General features: G+C 39.7%; 1 protein-coding gene across 1 annotated transcript; it reads right to left on the bottom strand.

The window, feature by feature from the left end:
• Positions 1-459: 459 nt before the first annotated feature.
• Positions 460-18,742, bottom strand: MAP65-5 (microtubule-associated protein 65-5). Its single transcript, XM_089164285.1, has 12 exons — positions 18,413-18,742; positions 17,989-18,192; positions 17,630-17,884; positions 17,305-17,520; positions 7,310-7,465; positions 7,022-7,181; positions 5,652-5,803; positions 2,999-3,086; positions 2,823-2,896; positions 2,660-2,734; positions 724-1,437; positions 460-589 (listed from the first exon to the last, which is right to left on the bottom strand). The coding sequence occupies exons 1-11, from the start codon at positions 18,488-18,490 to the stop codon at positions 1,174-1,176; spliced, it is 1,722 nt and encodes a 573-aa protein (XP_089020411.1). The 5' UTR covers positions 18,491-18,742; the 3' UTR covers positions 460-589; positions 724-1,173.
• Between the last annotated feature and the right edge of the window lie 1,967 nt (positions 18,743-20,709).

Genomic DNA, 20,709 nt, shown 5'->3' with positions numbered 1-20,709 from the left:
TTAACATTGAAATTTATTCAAAAGAGAGTTTATGTTGGGTTAGTTTTCTGTTGGACCTGAACTTATAATCCATGTGGGCTTTTCATTATCTTTCTGGGCATGATCTTGGGTTTTGGTCTTTCATATTTACAGCCCAAGTCCAATTTTAACCCCTTCATTTTTGGTAACCCCTGTCTAATTCAAACCAGAAGGCACAAACTCTGTGAAATGAACTAGAGCAACCAAAGTAAAGACTACCAAAAGGGAGAGGCAATAGAACCATTCTATTGACCCACTCTACATCCATTATCAACTCAAAAGGACGGACACAACTGAAATTGAAAATAAACTAACTTTTTAGTTTCTAGGAAAATGAAAAGCAAGCATTTGAATATTGAATGAAGTCCCTGCTATCTCAATTGCAAGGTGTCAAACCTTGAACTAACTTAAGGACCATTTCCTTACTCTCAGCCATACTCCAAAACTCAAAACCAGAAGTTTTCTTTAAACCAGGAATATCTACTGCTCCTACTTTTACTCATAACTAATCAGCTGGTCAATACATTTGGGTCCAGAATCTTCATTCCATGTTCAAACAATTGTTTCTTTACTGAACAGGCAGACAACAAAAAGAACAGTATCAACCCAACCTCAGGCTTTGTTGCCACTAAATAGAATCAGATATATGGATCTTAACCCCCCCTCTGGGGGGGGGGGGGGAAATTAGCTCTATTCAAACCATACCTGCTACTAGTCATAAATGTCTTTCCTCATCTTTTCTTCTAAAGTTGTTTTAGGCCCATCTCTGTCTCTCCTTCAATCTGAAATAAGCAAGAAGCAGTGTAGCAAAAGTTATTAAACAGGCTATGAATCAAATCGTTTATTGTTAACTCTGATCCAAATCAGACAAATTTGGTCAGAATCGCTCAGTAACAGAGTAGAATTGATGGTATCAGTCATGGCCAATTCACCGATCTGATTTCTTACCCTTAAAAAATTGTTATCACATGACCTGTAATCAAAATTAACGCACCAAACTCCATAGAATTCAAGGATATCCATCAGTGGGCAGAGGAGTAACGAAGTTCAATATTATCAAAACCATATTGCCTCCATACATGTGCCTAAAACTACAATTCAGATAATTGTGACAGCAGAACATTTAAGAAGCTACAGCAGCTTAAGTATTATGTGTTAATCATCCTTTGCAAGAGCAACATAGTTCACAGGAATTAAAGCACCAATCTTTCCATTGTCTTTTCGCTCCTTGCCTGCTGAGATCACATGAAGTCCTGAAGGAGTTGCCATTCGGCGACCTGTCGGAGTTCCAACCATTGTATTCAAGTTGTTGCTAAGACCCAATGGCTTTCTCAATGTAGGCGGCCTCATTGGACTTGGTTTTGACCCAAAGAGTGCCTCCTGTTCTGCAGTGAGCTGCTCCTGTAGCCGCTTCTGTTCCTGTTAAACAATAATTAAAAATGTAAGGCATCAAGTCATTATATTTTTTCCATCTCTTCAAATTCTAGCAATTCCACACCAAATCAGTTAAAATGGCTACAGGCACAATTCTGAGTTCATCCTCAAGAATTATTTACTCAGAAGTCAGAAAGTAATTTATAGAACACCCAATTTGGAGTCCTGGATCCAAAGTGTATCCTAACTTCCTAATCACTGCCAACCTTGGAGGTCAAGAGCATTCCTAAGTATTATGATTATTGTGATCAACCAATGCATCCAAACTGGAAATTTTCAGATATTTTTTAATGAAAAATGATTAGAAAAATAATTATTGTGATCAACCAATGCATCCAAACTGGAATATGCCACATATCGTCAATAAAATAGCTACAATTAAATAAACAGAAACAGAACTTTAGACCGAATACCAAATGAATCCAGCGACTGATCATAAACCAGTACTTATGCAGAGACATTTCCATAGACTTTGGTTGTCAAAAAAAAAATTAGATATTTTTTAATGAAAAATTATTAGAAAAATGCAAGTAACATTAAGTAATCTAAGCAGTGAGCAGAGTAACAGTAATGAAGCATACACAGAATTCATATGCACGTGCAGAATCTGTAAAAAGAATCTTCATACAGCAGGTAAAAGTAAAATATTTCTGCCTTTAAATGGAAACTAAATCAAGGTCGATTTAGCCTAAAACTAAAGCCACAGATCAAACAACAAAGGACACAGTTCGGAAGGTTTAGAAAGAAAAACCAAAGCAGACTACAGAATTTCAACCAAACTTGAAGCAAAGGTTGCTAGCATGGAGGAGAAGCAATGCTGGATGTTTCAATCAATTCAGATGGCTGAGTTGAGAGATGCGAGGTACTAAGAAGCTCAGGTACGTTTTTCTTTTTCTTTTTCTTTTTTTTTTCTTTTTTGGGGGAGGGGGGGGGGGGGGATGTATAAAAGGAGCACCTCGAGAGAATTTACAGGTAAGCATATTGCCAGTGCCACATCAGTGATTCGGCAACGTGATGCTGTTGCACTATTCAACTTGTGAAATGCAACTAAGGTGAACGACATCTTCTGGTAATTAGTAATTAAAACCGGATAGCACAACCAAGCTTTTCAACAGGTAAGAGAATGGCTTAGATTTGTAAATCACATACATGGACATAATAGTCACAAAGGTAAAGGAAGTGACTACCAAAAGAAATGGAAACATACCCGGAATTTCCGTTTATCCTCTTCTCTCTCCTGTCGCAGTTTTCTATATTCCTCTAAGTTGAGTAGCAAGGGAACCTGAAATTTTAAGTGGAAGCCAGATTTCTGAGATTGCAAACATGGCAATTACAAATTCATTCATACCAAATACGAACTTGGCCCGCACCTTGTCATACATGAATGTGATTCCTTTCTCCTCTTCCCATGTTTTAACTTTGGCTGTTAAACTCTCAACGAGAGCTGATATGATCGGTTTTAAGAGTCAGTAATTTTTAAAATAAAAAAAATAAAAAAAAGTTACAGCAACTTGGAAAAATGCTATTAGCACAGAATTAGTCTCACATGGAATCTTGCCAACCAATATACGTGCTTTCTCTGCACGTTTCAAATTTTTATGTGCTCCCCTTCCAGCAGTATACCGATTTTGATCCTACAATATCAAAAGAAAATGATTGCTTGTATGAAGCAATGGCTTTACACTTCCAAAAGTAATGCTTCTACATGCTTCTGTTGTTGGTTCAGTAGAAATATATTATAAAAACCTCGAAGTGAAAGAACAAGAAGCACCCCAATGGAAAAGAACTACAAGGGGTGAGAGGGAAACCTGGCTACTAGACCTGAGGAGGAGCTAACAAAGAACTGTCTAGGCCCCAAGTGAAAACAAGGTGCCCATTCCTTGGGGTATCAGCTAAGGGCGCGTTTGATAACGTTCTTAAAAAACGTTTCTGGCATTCTTCTGTTATTTGGGAACGGAAGAACAGGTTAGAGGTGTTTGATAAAACGGTTCGTTCTTCTATTCTTTAAGAACGGACCAGTCAGAAAAGTGTTCTAAAGAACGCTTTTTGCAGAACATAAAAAATATGTTTTTACCAAAGAACAGAAACGGAAGTGATAAAATTTGTTCAAATTGAAGCCTTAGAACAAGTTTATCAAACACCAACTTATTTTTTCAACCCAAAAAAAAAAACACACTAACATATTCTATTTAGTGTCTTAAAAATATTTTCAGAACGGATTTATCAAACGCCCACTTTCAAGTAAAGAACGGTCTTTTAGCACAGAAACATTAAAAAACGGTTTTGCATAAGAACTGGTTTCTCAGAACGGAAACGTTACCAAACGCATACTAAGGGCCTCCAAGGAAGGAGAGCTAATCTAGAAATAACATCAATGTAGATGGCCTTCCAAATCTAGTAAGGACGTCTGGATTTGGATGTCCATCTGCGCAAGTTGTGTTTAGCCCAAATATGCGAAATACAAGCACCAAACATCAGCTTCCCAACAGAATCTGCCAAGGGGAACCTTTAAAAACAACGGCAATCCAGCGGTACTCGGTCACGAACAGTACGATCTCCTAAAAGTCAGCCAAATGGAGGTAAGGGCTCTCCACGAGATGGGTCCAGTCAAGGGGCATTCAAAGAAGAGGTGGAGGTATCCTCAATGGCAGGGGGAAAAAGCAGGAATGGGGGGGGGGGGTTAGGGATTGAGCAACTAATGAGATGGGATTGGGTCGGTATCAAGCGACTAATGAGATGGGATTGGGTAGGCGGCCAGAGGTAGATGGTTCTCCAAACTGTGAGGGAGTGGGGGGATGTGTCCAAAGAACCAGACAAGATTGCACCAAGGGATAGGGTGAGAGGGCAAACGGGTAAGATCCAAGCAAAGGTTGTAGTGATAACACCTTCATTGGCAAAAAGACAAAGAACTTGACACAGGAGGGGGCAGGGTTAGGGAGAGGAGGAAATACGGGCCAGATCATCTCCAGTTTACAACAAGAAAGGGGAGACCAAGAGTCTAAGAGAATAAAGGAATAAGAGGGTGTTTTTGGGGATGCTAGAAGGGTAGACAGGTCGGGCACCCACTACATAATAAAGGATGCCAGAGTGCCAAGGATTAAGCCAGAAAGAAATGTTGGAACCGTCGTCAATAGAGCATGACAAGGCCAAGAGGGCAAGAGGGTGAATGTTTAAGAGTTTTATCCAAATCCAAGAGGAAGAAGGGGAGATGGTAGTCCAGAAGGAATCCCACTTAAGGAGGTAGGAAACACCCAGTTAACCCAAATGGAGCTCTCTTTTGTAGAGATATTCAAAATGAGCTTAAGGAGGCCAATATAGATTGTGGGTTTGGGTAAATTGTAGTCCTTAATGTGTCAGATGCCAAGGGCACCTTCGCATTTGGGTCTACAGATTTTGGCCCAACTGCGGGGGTGAAAGAATCTATTGGATTCTTAGCCCTTCCAAAGAAAGCTGCAAAAGAGAGATTCCATGGTATAGATAGTGGATTTGGGAAGAGCAAAAACTCCACACCAATAAATGTAGGAGGATTGGAGGACAAACTTAATAAGACAAGACTGCCAACATAAGAGAGAAGCTTACCTTGCTAGAGTTAAAAGTCTCTTGGGAACAAGGCAAGCATGGGAGTGTAATGATGACCTCTAAGATGAGTAGGAACAAGTGGAAGGCCAAGACATTTGATAGGAAGAGAGCCAAGAGAGAAACCTATAATGTGGAGAAGGGAGGTAGCAAGGGAGTCAAGAGACTCAAGACCCTAGAGACAAAGAGCTTAGATTTTAGGAGGTTGACCATAGACCAGAGACATAGAGATGTGGGGTCAAGCTTATGAAAAATCATGAGATCATCTGCAAAAGCAAGGTGGGTAACATAGGAGGCTTTACAATTAGGAAGGAGAGAGATCAGGTGATGGGATAGTTTTGGACTGGATAGTGCGAGAGAGAACCTCCATGGCTAGGAAGAAGCGGTAAGGGAGAGGGGGCAGCCATGCCTAATTCCCACTTTGGAGGAGAAGAAGCTAACCGGGGACCCATTGAGAAGCATAGAGAAGGAGAAGGAAGAGATGCACTTGAAAATCTAGCGGTAGTTAGTTTTTTTTTTTTTTTTCCCCGGGGGGTGGGGGTGGAGAGGGGATGCATTTGGTTTAAAATATATATATCCATTCAGATAGGAAAAGAGAAGAAAATATGTCCAACTTAAGTTACCCTTTCATAGTCATCAAGCCAACCTTCCTCCTCACGAGCAAATGTCCATTTTTCGACCTTGTCCAATATATCCTTTCTTGTAAGAGCTTGCTCTTTAGCTTTTGCAAATTGATTATCCAGACTTGCTAGCAAATCAGGTAGATCAACATTTCCTGTGAAAACCATTTAAAAGAAAAAGGCTTACTATCTCCCATACCACTCATACTCAAAAATAAATTGCAAGTAGTTTTAGAGACATTTTGGATGAAAGCTTCATGGCAAAAAATTGGCAAATTTTTTTTTTCAAAAGCGTAATAACCATCAAAGTGATTCAGACATATGACTGATTATGCAGCAGCTTCCAACCATATAAGACATGTAGGGTCTCTCAAGGATCACATTCATGTAAAATTGTGGTGAAACCTAATTATATGACCAACTCATATGATATCATTCCATGTATTTTAAAATATTCATAACTTAGGTTCAAACTTTAAAATTGTTTATTATGTTTTTAAGCTGCTTTTGTCCCATCCTTTTAACTACATTTTTGGAATAAAGAAGATCCACATGGCACATATTAAGTGGGACCTGGTCAAGGTTGGCAATACCTTAGTGTTGCTAACCACTTTTCCACACTTCTGAACTTGATTAATCCTCCTTGTGGAAAATCAAGTATATATAGAGTCCGTCAAAGGCATGCAAAGAATACTATATTTGTTGAAGACTACTCACGATAGTTGAAGTATCCAAATCGTGGTATAGTTTGAATACTTAGTTCAGTTTATATCTTATTTGTAGAGTTTCAAATAGACTTCAACTCAGATTCCTAATACAATTAAATAAAGATGTCAGCAGGTACAGCTACCAGCAACTCATGTCCTCTATTCAGTCCTCCTCCCTTGTCTCTTCTCCTCTTCTTTCAGACGTTGGTTTTCTTTTCTTTCTTGTCGTTTTTTTATTATTATTATTATTGTTATTTTTCTTTTTTTCTTTTTTTTTTTTTGGGGGGGGGGGGGGGGTAGTCAATATTCAAAACACATGAAAAAAGTATCCCCAGAAATATCATATTACTTAAAAAATTTCACCCCCAAAAAGTTTCAATTCCCAAGCTATTGAATGCCATCAACCAAAAGAAAAGGAACAAGTTGAACATAAAACTGCATCTGTAGACTCCTAGAAGTTGCAATAGTAGAACAGAACACAAAGAGAGCTATTGAAGGAAAATAAAACTAAAAGAAGCATCACTTATCCTCCTTATGAAGAAATGAAGAGGAACCAAAAATCAGAATAATTTACTATTTTGTCTAATAAATGATTATGATAAAAATAAATGTCATTCAAATCTTAACAAGATCAGAAAAGTTAACGTATTGAGATTATTTCTAAACCAGAATCAATAAGGCTTGTCAGACTGTGCCGAGCTGAATCACTATCTACATCCAAATGAACCTCCCTGCAGATCTTTTCAAGTTCATCCTGCTTCTTCAAGATCAATTCCTTCATCTTGCTAGTTTTCAGAACATTTAATCTTTCAATTTCAACCTCCGTCTGGCAATAAAAACAGAATGGCAACAGTTAAATGCATCAATATTTCATATTATAGAAATAACTAACAAAATATTACAAAATACAATTAAGTTTCTAATAAAATTCAAGGAAGGAGTAAGAAGGTTCACCTTCTCAATGATACCAAGGGCAAGACTTCCTTGCTTTCGGACATCATTAATGGTGGCACAAATCAGAGAGGTGACATGATCAAATCTTTTTTGCTCATCAACTGGAGTGTCCATGAGATTCCATAATTCCATGAGTGTGCTCCCCAGATCTTGAAGCTACATAAAAAACAAGACATGAATTCTGTCAATGACTTAAATCAAATCTTGAAAGCCAAATTATTCAGAAGAGTACACAGCAGAAAAATCAACAGCTATTAACTTCTCAGTTTACCCATGTAGATAAGAAATAACTGCGTACATATGTGCAGCTTATTTTGCAACTGAGGTAGTCTTCAGAAGGAAAAATAAGTAAACCTACCAAAATTAGGAATTATACATCGGGTAACTCCAATGAAGATAATATAATTACTACAATAAGAGAATAAACATGTATCTGAAAATTCCAACTCAAGTATGTGAGTCTGTGGACTTTATGGGAGAAAGTGATTAAGAGATAAAAGATAATTCTTAGATGATCGTATGAAAAAACATTAAAGGTAATGATTGTGTTGCTAATTTAAGCATCAAATCTGACTTTAAGCATCAGTTTAGTCACTTGATAGCCATTACAAAATGCAAAGCAAGCAGAAAGAAGACAGACCGATGGTAGAAGAAGAGAACAAAAGGGGAGGCAAAGATAAGGTAGAATGAGTTAAGTGGTAGAGACCACTTTACTCTATATGGTCATCGATTTAAAAAAAAGGTAAAATTACATAAAACCCCTAATATATATGTCTTCCTACTAGACATGATAACAAACCATGCCCAGAATACATATACAACCATAACCCAGCACTCCCCCTCAAGCCAGGGAGTAGAATCAAGCATGTCCAACTTACCCAAGAGATAATGGAATTATCTAACAAGTAACAAGTCAGTTAACTGATCCCCTGTTCTCAGAATGGGTGTGCACTGTGCAAGTATATTTGGAGTCAATTTCTCCTTCAAAAGGAGGCAATTGACTTTGGCATGCTTCATGCAATCATGTTTTAGAGGTTGTAAGTATAGCATTACTGATGGCAACTTTGTTATTACAATATAACATCATGGAACCATGAATTTCAAACCCCAACTCTCGGACTAACTTCTTCAACAATAGAAGGTCATAGACACCACAAGCCATGGCTTTAAATTCTGCTTCTGCACTTGAACTGGTGAAAACAAATTGCTTCTTGTTTCTCCAAGTGACCAAGGTTCCACAGATAAAGGTAAAATATTCCAATGCAGACCCATAAATAACAGTAGCAGACCAATTTACATCAATGTAGCCTTCAATCTTCACTTGATTATGTTTGGCATATAACATTCTCTTTCCTGGACTGGATTTAAGAACCTAAGAATATTGTATGCAGTTACCATATGATCTGTCCTAGGAACATTCCTAAATTGACTAATCAGTCCAACTGCATATGCAATGGTTGACAAGTCTGAGAGATAAATTAACTTCCCACTAACCATTGGTATCTTCTTGCTCCAACTAGTGGATGGCAGTTATCATCTCGCAGTCTAGGATTAGGATAAATGGGGTGGCCAGCATTTTACAGCCCAACATTTGCTCTCCTTCAAGGGATCCAATACATACTTTCTCTCCTCCAAGTTGAACGGGAACATTAATAATGTAAACTGTGGGATAGGGGGTGTTTTAGTCATAGATTATTATTGGTGGGCTTATGTGTCATTATACTACATCAGTCTGCTTTCTATTGTAATTAAACGTTTAATGACTAATAAAAAAGATGGGATGGACTGCCACGATTTAGGTATTCTGTTCCCAACCGACCACCACTTCTTTTCTCTTCCCATCTTCACTGTTAAAACTGCGGATGCACTGATTTTTTTTTTTTTTTTTTTGAATGAATAAATAATTAAATCAAAGACAAGAGCCGAGAAATACAAAGGAGAAAGCGGGCGCCGGGGGGGGGGGGGAAGGCCAAAGGTGAGACTCCAAGAACTAACAATCAGCCTATTCCTTGGGGAGTCAACCACCGGGGGATGGGGGATAGAAAGGAGCCTAGAAGAGACATCAAAGCAGATGACATGCCAAATCCTATCAAGAGATCGAGATTTGGTGGACCATCTCCTAAGATTGTGCGCCCACCACAGGTGATGGATAGAGGCCACAAACACTAGCTTACCGAATTGGTCGCACAGAGATGAAATAGAGAATGCTCTCAAGCACCATTCCCAATCTTGAGTGAAGCCATAAGAACATCTCAACCTAGGCCAAATGAAGGCAAGGGCTTTCTCCCAAAGAGAGTAGGAGAATGGGCATAAGAAAAATAAGTGAAAGGTCCTCGGGGCAGTTCCAGCAGAGGGTGCCATTAGGGTTAGCTAGGATATGGCGGCTAATGAGAAAAGCTTGGGTGGGGAGGGCTGAGTTGAGGGCTCTCCAAAGGATGAGAGAGTGATGGGGGATGTGGCCTTTGAACCAAAGCAAGGGGGCCCGGGGGGTAGGGGAGGAGGAGTTTCTAAGGAGTTTCCAAGCAAAGGATGTGGAAAAAGACTTTGAAGAGGAGGGAGCAAGATGGTTACATCGCTAGGAGAAGGTGTAAGGGGTGGGAGGGAGTTCCAAACTTGTGTGAGACTCAAATGAGGGGGTGTGGCAATCCAAGAACCATTAGAAATGAAAGAGGAGAGGGAGGTGGATTTGGGGATGCAGGTTTCATAGACATGTAGGGGCCAAAGTGGATGAACAGGATACCCGACGGATGCCAAGGGTCAAGCCAAAAAGAGGTAGGGGAACCACAAGAGATTTGGATGGAGATAGTAGATTATCTAGGGCGGAGAAGGAGAAGTTTTCTCCAGATCCAAAAAGGGTTGGGAGGGGTGGGGGCAGTTCATATGGAGTCGGATTTAAGAATGCAAGAGTAAACCCAAGTAACCCAGATAGAGGGATGGTTGGAGGCAATTTACCAAATAAGCTTCAGGAGACAGGTTAGATTGATGTCGACGATACGGCAGATGCCTAATCCCCCTTTAGATTTGGGACGACAGACATTAGCCCAACTGATGGGGTAGAGGAAGCGGGTGGATTCTTGGCCTTTCCAGAGGAAGGCACAGCAAAGGGATTCCTTAGCCCGAATGGTAGATTTCGGGATGGAGAAGATTCCACACCAATAGAGGCAGGAGGATTGGAGGACAATGTGAATGAGCTCCACTTGACCAGCAAAAGAGAGGAGCTTACCCTTCCAGAGTTGGAGCCTCTTCCGGATGTGATCAAGCATCGGGGAACAATGATGGCCAATGAACCAGCCAGGGATGAGGGGGAGACCGAGATAGGTGACAGGTGATGAACACATTTATGTGTGAAATCTTAGGGCATAAAGCATGTATTTTATATACTTTGAGTAGAGCTACCTTGGGTTTTATGTTATTTTTGCAGATTTTATGAATTTTCAAGACTTGAGCAAATATTTGGAGTTTTGGGTATGAATCATGCAATTTTACACGTCAAGAGGTCCATTCAAATTCTCAAATGTGAAAATGAGCCTGATTTGGAGCATGATGGGCTAGAGATGTGATTATGGGCCAACTCCGAAATATTTAAGAGATAAAGAAGGCAAATTTTGATCTACGGCTGAGATTGGAAATTATTAATCATATCTACAGAGATATTATTGAGAGAGTCCTAATGGAGAAAAAGAGTCCTTGCACACCTCAATATCTTATTTCCTATTTGGGACTTGGTCAAAGAAAGAAAAAGAGGAAACAAAATTATATTCAGAAAGATAAAAAGGAAAAATCCCGTTTTTGAATGTCTCTGTCCAGTTTCAATCAAGCCCTTCATCGAACGGTCATCCGGTGTCCGATCGACCTGATTTTTGGAGGAGAGCTTTACGACTTCTTAACCCTAAAATCCAATGGTGGAATTTTGTATTTGATATCTCTAAGTCCGTCCGATTGGTACGTCAAAACCCTAATTGGTTGAGTCAGATAAGGAATTTGAGTTTTATTCAAATTCAGCCGTGCCTCATATCCCATGTAAACTCTATAAAAGGAGAGCATACTCCATCAAGGGAGGACGTGTTCTAAAGCTTAGTAGAAGCATTATTTCTTCTCTCTTCAGTTTATTTAGGTTTTCTTTAGTTTTCTTTGCTTGCATTTGTGAGATTTTAATTTCTAGATTAAATGTTTAGGTTTAATATTTTTATGTAATTCAATTCAAGTTTCAAGTTCAAGTTTCAAGTTTTTAGATTCGTTTTTCTCTGGGTCTAGCAATTGCAGATTTAGATCTTCTAGATCTAGATCTGGTTGTTAGGGTTGGTTGAGATTCGAATCGTTTGTTCAATTCGCAAGTAAGTAACCTTCTTTATTAATCTTCTCTCCTCCCTCCATTCCCGCTTCTATCTACCCCTCCATATTCTTAATTTAGGATTTACTTTCAGCATTTATTTATTGTTCTCCCATCCCTTGGATCCTTGATCAGAGATATGCCTACAATCGTGCCTCTCTTTGGTTAAGGCTTTCTTTTCCTTTTATTGCTTTGTTATTTACTTTCCTGCCTGTTTTTTCCCCTTTAATATCCATTCCCCCGATCGGTGGACTGTAAGCTACGGCAAAGGGTCCACGGTCAAAGTTATTATTATTATACTCCCTTTCCCTCGATCCAGAGCTGACACTCGGATCACTTCCCTTTTCCTTTTATTTTTATTGTTCGCATTTTTTTTTCCTATCTTTTATTTATGCATTGATTATGTTTGCTTTATTTTTCGTTTCAATTCGATTGCATTAGATGTATAGATTAGGATCGTTTAGTTTAGTTAATTAGTTAACAAAAATTGAATCATTCCACTCTCGCATTATTATTAAGAAGTTGAATTCTAAGTGGCATATCTCCTTGAGATCGACCCGTTAGCTACACGATACCGTGCGCTTGCGGTTACTTTTAATTTCACAAACAACAGGGAAGGAACAGGCTTGAAACCAGTAAGAAGGAGGGAGGAACAGACAAAATCAGAGACACCAGAGAGGAAGAGGGAAGACCTATTCAAGTTAACCTAGAGACCGGAGAGGGACTTGAAGTTGGAGAGGACTTCGATAATGGAAGAGACGGAAAAGAGATCAGCCTTAGAGAAGATCATAAGGTCATCCGTGAAGGCTAAATGGGTGAGCTCCAGGGACCTACATTTGAGAATAGGAGAGATGAGGAGTTGGTCAGTTTTGGATTGAAGAAGGCGAGTGAAAACTTCCGGGGCCAAGGAGAAAAGGCAGGGGAAGAGAGGGTAATCCTGATGGATACCAAAACGAGAAGGGAAATAGCCGGCAGGGGATCCATTGGTGATGATAAAGAAGTGGGGGGTAAAGATGCAGATTTCTACCCAAAGAATAAAGGGGGGGAATCCCATGGCAGAGAGAACATCACTAATGAAATCCCAGCAAATGGAATCAAAAGCTTTGTGGAGGTCAACCTTGAGAAGGGCCACCAGGGAGTGGGCGGCACAAGCAAATCCTCCAACAATCTCCGCACAGAAGAGGATATGTCAGAGATACTACGACCAGAGATGAAAGTAGATTGGTTGGGACTCACAAGGGAGGAGATGACACACTTGAGACGGTTAGCAAGGACCTTGGAGCTGAATTTGTAGATACGATTACAAAAGGAAATGGGGCAAAAATTAGTGAGAGAAGTGGCTCTAGGTTTTTTGAGGATAAGACAAATGAAGGTTTGGTTGATAGAGGAAAGCTAGGATGGATTGAAAAAGAAATTCCGGATCGCTTGGACAAGCTCTTCAAACTCTTCCTCAATGAAATCCTAGGTAGCAAGAAAGAAGCCCATGCTAAAGCCATCAAAGGCAGGAGCACAGTTGGATTTATGGGAGCGGATTGCGGAGATGATCTCCTCGGAGGAAGGGATGGAGCTAAGAGAATCAAAGGAGGACAGATTAAAAAATTTGTTGAGTGTATAGAGGGAAGGGGGTGAAGAGGAGGGAGAGAGGGGGGAAGGTGGGAGATGAAAGAGATGATTTCAGTATTGATATTCGGGGGATCATGAACCCAAAAGCCATTCCTAGAGAGGACGCAAGGGATGGAATTAGAATTAAGGCAACCTTTTAAGGAACTTAATTCCCCAAGCTCAAGCCACTTAATTCTAGCTTTCTAACGAAGAAAGGTTTCCTTTTGGGACATGAGGGAGAACAGGTTTGAAGAAAGAGATTTCTCATCGTCCGCAAGGGAAGAGTTGAGAGGGTCATTTTGGATGAGATTTTAGACTCTGGAGAGATCAGAGCGACAAGAAGAGATTCAGGAAGAGATATTGCCAAAGGAGGAAGAGTTCCAAGATCAGAGAGCAATCTTGGTATTTAGGAGCTTACGAGCAAAAGCAACCAGAGGAAGGGAGTGATAGTAAACAGGCTGACCCAGAGCAGCTTGGATAGTGGGGAGAAAGGAGGGGTTAGAGGTCCACATGTCAAAAAATTTGAATGGCTTAGGGCCGAAGGAGAGAGGATCGAGGATGTGGAGGTGACAAGGAGAATGATCAGAGAGAAAGGGGGGAGAAGGTGGTGAAGGAAGAGGGGAATTGGGAAAGCAAGGCTCATTGACAAGAAAGCGATCGAGTTTAGAAGCAATAGGGGCATCTCCAGACCTACGGTTGTGTCAGGTTAGATGGTGACCAAGCCACCAGAGATCAGAGAGACCCACCTCGTCAAGACAAGAGTTAAAAGCATCCATCGCTATCGGTTCAGGAAAACAACCACCCACCCTCCCATGGGAGAAGCAGACAATGTTAAAATTCCCACCAATACCCTAAGGGTGACCCATCGTAGTCATACGAAGATCATCCTAGAGGGGAAGCCGATCAGGGGAACGGTTGAGACTGTAGGTGATGGTGAGGAAGAAACGAGGGCTCAAGGGGGGGAGAGAGAGGAGTAATGCGAAAATGCATGAATTGAGAGGTAGTGGAGAGAGGAGAGGGTTGGAATTTGGTGGGGTTCCATAGGATCCATATACGCCTGTTAGGGGTAATATTGGAATTAGAGAGAACGGACCAAAAGGGGGCAATGGAAGAGGCAATCCGCCGGGCATTGTCAAGATGGACAGGGGTTTCAAGGAGGGCACAAAAAGAAGCTTTCGATTCTCGAATATCAATTTTAACTTCAACTTGTTTTGCAAGGTTATTGAGACCCCTGACATTCCAAATGAGAAGGCCAATCATTTAAAACCTTGGGGGTGTGGGCAATAATGGGGCTAATGGAGAGGGCCCAACAAGGCGAGTGTCAACAATAGTCAAAGGGTCAACACTAGTGGGGGGGAGACTCACACAAGGGGGAACTCAGGGGGGATGGGGACTCAAAGATATTGGGGTTAATAGTAAAGCAAAAGCTAGGGGAGTTAGGTTCACAAGGGGTGAAGGGACTCGAGTTATGGTTAAATGGGTTAGACACAAGAGATTGGTTAGGGGTATAGTCAGAAAATGAGGATGGCGGTGGCTCAAGGTTTTAGGGGTGAAATATGGGTTTGGGTCGTGAGAGATAGTGGGCTTGATGGGTTAAACGGTGGGAGATTGGTTTGGGGCAAGAGATAGAGGTGGATTTGGTTCATGAGATAAAGGATCTGGGTTTGGGTCAAGCGGTAAGGGAGGTGGGACAAGAGATAATGTGGGCGGTGGGCTAATGGGCTTAATGGGTTTGATTATTTTATTAGTGGGTGAAGGGTTTGGTATATGAGGTGAGAGAGATGGGTTTAAGTCATGAGATAGTGGGGATGGGATTGGGTCATTAGGTAATTGAGATGGGCTTGGGCCTTGTGTTAATGGGGTTAGGCCCAACAAGGGATCCCACGGGGATAAAGGATTTGGGATAAGATGGTTGCGTGTGGTGTGAGATGGGATGTGAAGGTTGTGTGTGGTGTGAGATTGAGGGAAGCAAGGCTTTTTCGAGTTGGGGAGAGATGGGGTGGCTAGAAAGGAAGGTAACTGAGGAGCGTTAGTCGAGACAAATCCAGAGCAAGCATGAGAAGGGGAGTGTACCTGAGAGGTTTGAGCGGTAGTGACTTGAGGTTTAGCGTGTTGCAACGACCAAGGATGAGCAGCAGTGGCAGGCAAAGCAGTGTCAGGGGGAAGCGCAATTTCCGGCACGTTTGACACCATCAACTTCATCATAACGGTGGTCAACTTCATCGTAGAGGTGAGCTTTTGCGACTTCGTTGTCTGATCAACAGTGGCAGTGTCAGAAAGTGTCAGCTGCATTGATTTCTTACTCATTAGATTGTTACAACCCACCATCCACTCCTCAAACTATGGGAAGGGAGGGAAAGTTCTCTAAGAAAGTGGCATAGATGAACCACCAATGAAGTAAAGCAACCTGGTATCTTGCATTCAAGGCAACAACAAGCCATTGTATATGAGAAGGACAGAGATAGTGACAAGTTTACTGTAGGAGGGTAGCATTCATGCCCAACAAAGTGCGGGGAATGACCAGTCTGTCCCTGATGATAAAAGGTGGGAATCCTGCGTCCATGACAATTCTGCAAGTGCAAGAACCACCCACTTGCCCCCAGAGAATTGCCCCCTCCCTGGTGACTCTGCTTGGGCAGAAACCTTCGTCACCGGGTTTGCCCTTTATATATATGGGAAAGTTTTGTTGCAACTAAGGTTAGTTACAGCAAGATGCAACCTCGTTTTTTCACTCGTGTTTTCCTCAATTGTTATTTTAGTCCTGAGTAAAAAAAGGATTTCAAAGTGATAAGATTACCCCTATATTAAATAAGTTTTGGGAATAAGGTAACAAAAACTAGGTTATAAATTCTTAGTTGACCTAGTATGTGGCAACAAAAGGTGACCTTTCATGTGTGTGTGTGTGTGATTGTAGAGAAATAGAGAGAGAGAAGAGAAAATGAACCAAGATGTCAACCTTTGGTCTTTATAATATAATAATATCTTCTATCCATTGGAATTGAGATCCCTCCTACACTAATGAGATTCCAACCCTAGTTGAATATTAGTCCCAGGTCAATATATCCTTTGAGGACAGCAACAAACCCACATAATCTAAGCATATGCGTTAGCTTACAAATTTTCTGCATTAAAAAACCACATACCAACCCTATTTTATTTGTCAATGTCACAGATCTACATAGGAAGCAGTTAGCAGGAACCAGAAATCTTTTAAATACAAAATACTGATAATAATGACAGGTATTTCTGCCAAATATTGTAGAAGACCATTTGGTTACACATTGAATCTGAGAACCATGAAAGAAGCCTAATTATGTGATATATTGCTTTTTACTCTAGGTAAACATCTCAATCTGCACCATAGCATCGTTTCATATGATCTAAAAGCGGACAACAAGGGATATACATAAAATTTATAATTCACACAAGGAAAATAACATTTAAGAAATATACAATATTAAGAAATTGTCTTCAAAAAGATATAGTTTTCCACTTACTGTAAATTTCAATTGGGTTAATCATCCAAATTACATTTACTGAAAGAAAACAACAGTTGTTAAACCTCCACTCTCTCCCCCCCCAACCAAAAAGAGAGAGAGAGAGAGAGAGAGATAATTATACTTCTGGAAAGGTTAATCATAGTATACTCTAAAACTAGAGTGTGATTTTAGGAAGAACATGCAACGCTGTTCTTTATGCTATGCCAATTTTGGTTTTCTTTACTACTGCTGTACTAGTTTGGGATCCTACAAAATCCATATCTGATCCCCACTAAATCAGGTGCTGACTTACAATAGAAGGGTTTTCACTGCAAAAACTTGTTTGCTTGCTATGGGATACATGATAATGAAAAACTATTTGTCACCGCCACTCAGGTCTATTTATTGTGGGATGCAGATTTGTTTCCGCATGAAATACTCAGATGCTATAACCAAGTAGATTAAGTAGAATGCAAAGTGAAGAGTTCAAAAAACGTAAAATATTCAACAAGATTAGATGTTAAAGAGCATAGTTAACTTACAAAATCCATAAGTTACTAAGCAAGAACCAAAAATCTGATTACCTTTTGCAACCTTTTCTTTTTCTCTTCTTGCAGCGAATGAACCAAACTAGCCAATCTAGAAAGGGTATCGTTGCTAATATTCATGGATAGGCTATCTGAAGAATCAACCAAGCTTGGATGAACCTCATTTATTGTTTTATGAAAATCAATTGCCATTACGGTTGTCAACTCTTGGATAGAGTTAACACAACCTTTAACCTTCTGTAACCTTAGATTCTGGAAGCAAAATGGGAAAACGTATCAAATTTAATATTGTTCAATTTCCTTTATTCTTCAAGTAAAAATAAAAATAAACTGAGTTTCAAATCAATATTAATGAGGAAACCTTCTCTATCTGTAGTTCCTGAAGGTGAGACTTCAAGTTTCCCAATTTCTTAGCAGTCAAGTCCCGCTGATCCAGTTGGTAATCTGCATAGTTCCCAGACTGGACAGCACCGGTCATTTCTGCGCAAACTCGAACAATCTGCGATTGAACCTCCATAAACTCCCTCACCCTTTCACCTTTCTTCTGTCTCAAATCCTCTAATACAGGATTTATAGCACTTATCTGCTCCTTAAGAGTGCCCTTTGTCTTCTCAGACTACAATAAAAGTTAAAAATCTCGATAAAACATCACAACCCTACTTATTCTCAGGCAATAATCAAATCAAACTCCAAAACCAGGGAAAATGAAGAAATACTGACTAGAGAGAATGAAGCTCGTTCTCCTATTGCAGAGATGAGACTCGCAGCCTCAGCCTCCGCCTCCGCCAATTCTTGATGTAAATCAGCCTTATACTTGCTAGTCTGCTCAACTCTCCTTCTGTAAACATCGAGACAATCTTGTTCAAGCTGCAGAAGTATCCTGTCCCTCTCGCTGTCACTCTCTCCAATTTCATCCCAAATCCTCTGATCAACAAATGAACAACTCATCATCACAACGATGGAGGGGGGAAATCCGTAAAATGAAAATTAAACATCGAAAAAATGCCTACAACGCACAGTGAACGTCACTGAAGAATTCAAAAGCAAACTACAACTATATATACGAACGAATTCCAATAAACCAATCACACATTAACAGAAACTCATACAATCCATTAAATCGTATAAGACATTATCGAAAAACCTGTAATTCTTGGAGAAGAGAGTCGCATGTGGTCTCTGATATGGAAGGGATCATTGCCCTCTGTAGACGAACAGACATTCGAAGAAGATACACACGAACGTAAATCAACAAACACGAAACCCTATATGAAAAATAAATTCTATTCTCTTCTTCTGATTCCGTTTTGGGATTCGCAGACTATGAAACTACGAGAGTATCAACTCTTCCATCGATAAGCGCGAAAGAACAGTGCGAAAGAAGAAGAAGAAAAAATCGCGTCATTCATGGGTGAGTCACCGATCATCTTAAAAGCCAGAAAAACGCACCGCCATAGATGCTTCAAACATACATTTTAGATTCCTTATTCTCCCATTTGGTTCGCTCGTTGAGATATATATGTCCTCGCCGCGGATGACCGAATCATTTCCGTTACAGAGGAAACGTATCAAATTCTCTGGGGTGGTTTTGGCGCGGCAACCGACAATTTTGATTTTTAAAAAAAAAGATGATAAGGTATAACAGGTTGTACGTACAAATGTTAAGCTAGGGCGTTGGATTCGAATCTAATGAATACGTGAACCTCGAGAACCTATTCTGAGATACTAATACTAATGAAAATTTGAATAGGCTAAATAATAAATCACATTCTTCTTTTTTTCTTTGGTCAAACGCTGAATTATGCATTAAAGGCTTGGTGTTATTTATTTATAATACCGTAAAGGCATTAATTCACATTTAAAACAATTCTTCTTTTGGTAACACATTTAATGTATCGATATGTGATTTTTTATTTTGACAGAAAAAAAACGTGATTTTTAATTATTTTCTAATTTTTATGATTTATGTTAAATTTAAAAAATAATTACGAAACATGATTCACTTAATTCAGGCATGATTTTATTTTTAATGCAAATTTATTGAAATTTAAACTTGAACATATTAAGTAGTTAAGATCTAGATCGTCTAGAAGCAATGGTCAACACAAAAAAACAATTATAAAGGGAAAATAAAGGGTTTTGTGTGGAAGCTGCACATTAAACAAGATGGCCAATGACCCGTGCTCTATTTAAAGTTTGACTGATCAATTGTTAGAGATTGAAACACAGTTATCATATGATAACTTTTTCAAGTGAAGCTGCACATTAAACAAGATGGTCAATGACCCGTGCTCTAACTAAAGTTTGAGTGATCAGTTGTTAGTGATTGAAACACAGTTATCATATGATAACTTTTTCTTTTCTTTTTATATTTTTAATCAAGCTTTCATTAAGAAACAGGGGCGGGGATGGAGACTGAGCATAAGTTTAGTGACCAATCAGAGGAACATGACCAATAACTCGGGCCCTGAACCGAGTAGGCCTTCCATGCTAGCTGATCCGCAACATTGTTGGATCTTCTAGAAACATAAATAGGCTTGAAGCCTAGGAATCTACTACTTATAAACTTATTGTCTTTAATTACAAGTAATATGAAAGTAGGGGGTAAGGCTGACTCAAATAAATAACTCACTAGTAGTTGAGAGTCGGATTCTATCTCCACGCATTAGAATCCATTGGCCAAAGCTTCTAACATCCCTGCTCGCATAGCTTCGGCCTCCCCTTCAATCACTGATGATAATGGTTTGGGGATGGATACGGCAACTAGAGGCTTTCCTTCCCAATCTTTAATGATGATCCCCAATACCTCCTTTATTTGTCTTCGGTTTCCAAGTTGCATCAGTATTCACCTTAACGAAAGTTGTCTTCGGTTCCATATGATAACTTTTTCAAGTGTATGTTAATTGATTGATTCAGCTGGCAATGACCAAACTCTTAGTAAAAGATAAAGAATTTGACTCTCCTTTAAGGTATCTTCTCCCAGTCGGGGAGCACGCCCAACAGGGAGATGATCTAGATTCCATTTATAGTATATAAAAAAGTCACTATCTGCCTCCCCACCCACCAAAAATAATTAAAAATCCTAAATGTAATTCTTTCTATATTGATAGTTTGAATGATGAAATTGTAAATGCTAGTTATCAAACAATGCATCCTACATAAATTGGTATTGTTGTGGTTGATATAAACATATTACACATCTCTTATTGATGAGTCAAAAAGGCCATATGTGCATGAACATTGTTGTCGAGCTATGCAAATTGTTGTGGGTGCTATACATCTCTCCATCAACGAGTCCAAAACATTAGGTTATTATAGCCTGAGTATCTCCACTTGAACATTGGGTCAAACTAAATGTTGATGGTTGATGTTATAAAGAAAAAAACCTTCAACGATTTGACAACATAACTCGTGATCACTTGGGCCAAATGCCATTTATTT

The sequence above is a fragment of the Hakea prostrata genome, chromosome 7 (assembly GCF_041222555.1).
Source record: "Hakea prostrata isolate BN-2017 chromosome 7, UWA_Hpros_2, whole genome shotgun sequence".
Classification (NCBI taxonomy): Eukaryota; Viridiplantae; Streptophyta; class Magnoliopsida; order Proteales; family Proteaceae; genus Hakea; species Hakea prostrata.
This window is presented reverse-complemented; position numbering and strand designations above follow the sequence as displayed.

Coding starts and splice junctions, on each gene's coding strand:
- MAP65-5 (XM_089164285.1), bottom strand. CDS start 18,490: ATGTCTGTTCGTCTACAGAGGGCAATGATCCCTTCCATATCAGAGACC. Junction 17,521..17,629: donor AGGAACTACAGATAGAGAAG/GTTTCCTCATTA, acceptor TTTTGCTTCCAG/AATCTAAGGTTACAGAAGGT. Junction 3,087..5,651: donor GGCTTGATGACTATGAAAGG/GTAACTTAAGTT, acceptor TTGATATTGTAG/GATCAAAATCGGTATACTGC.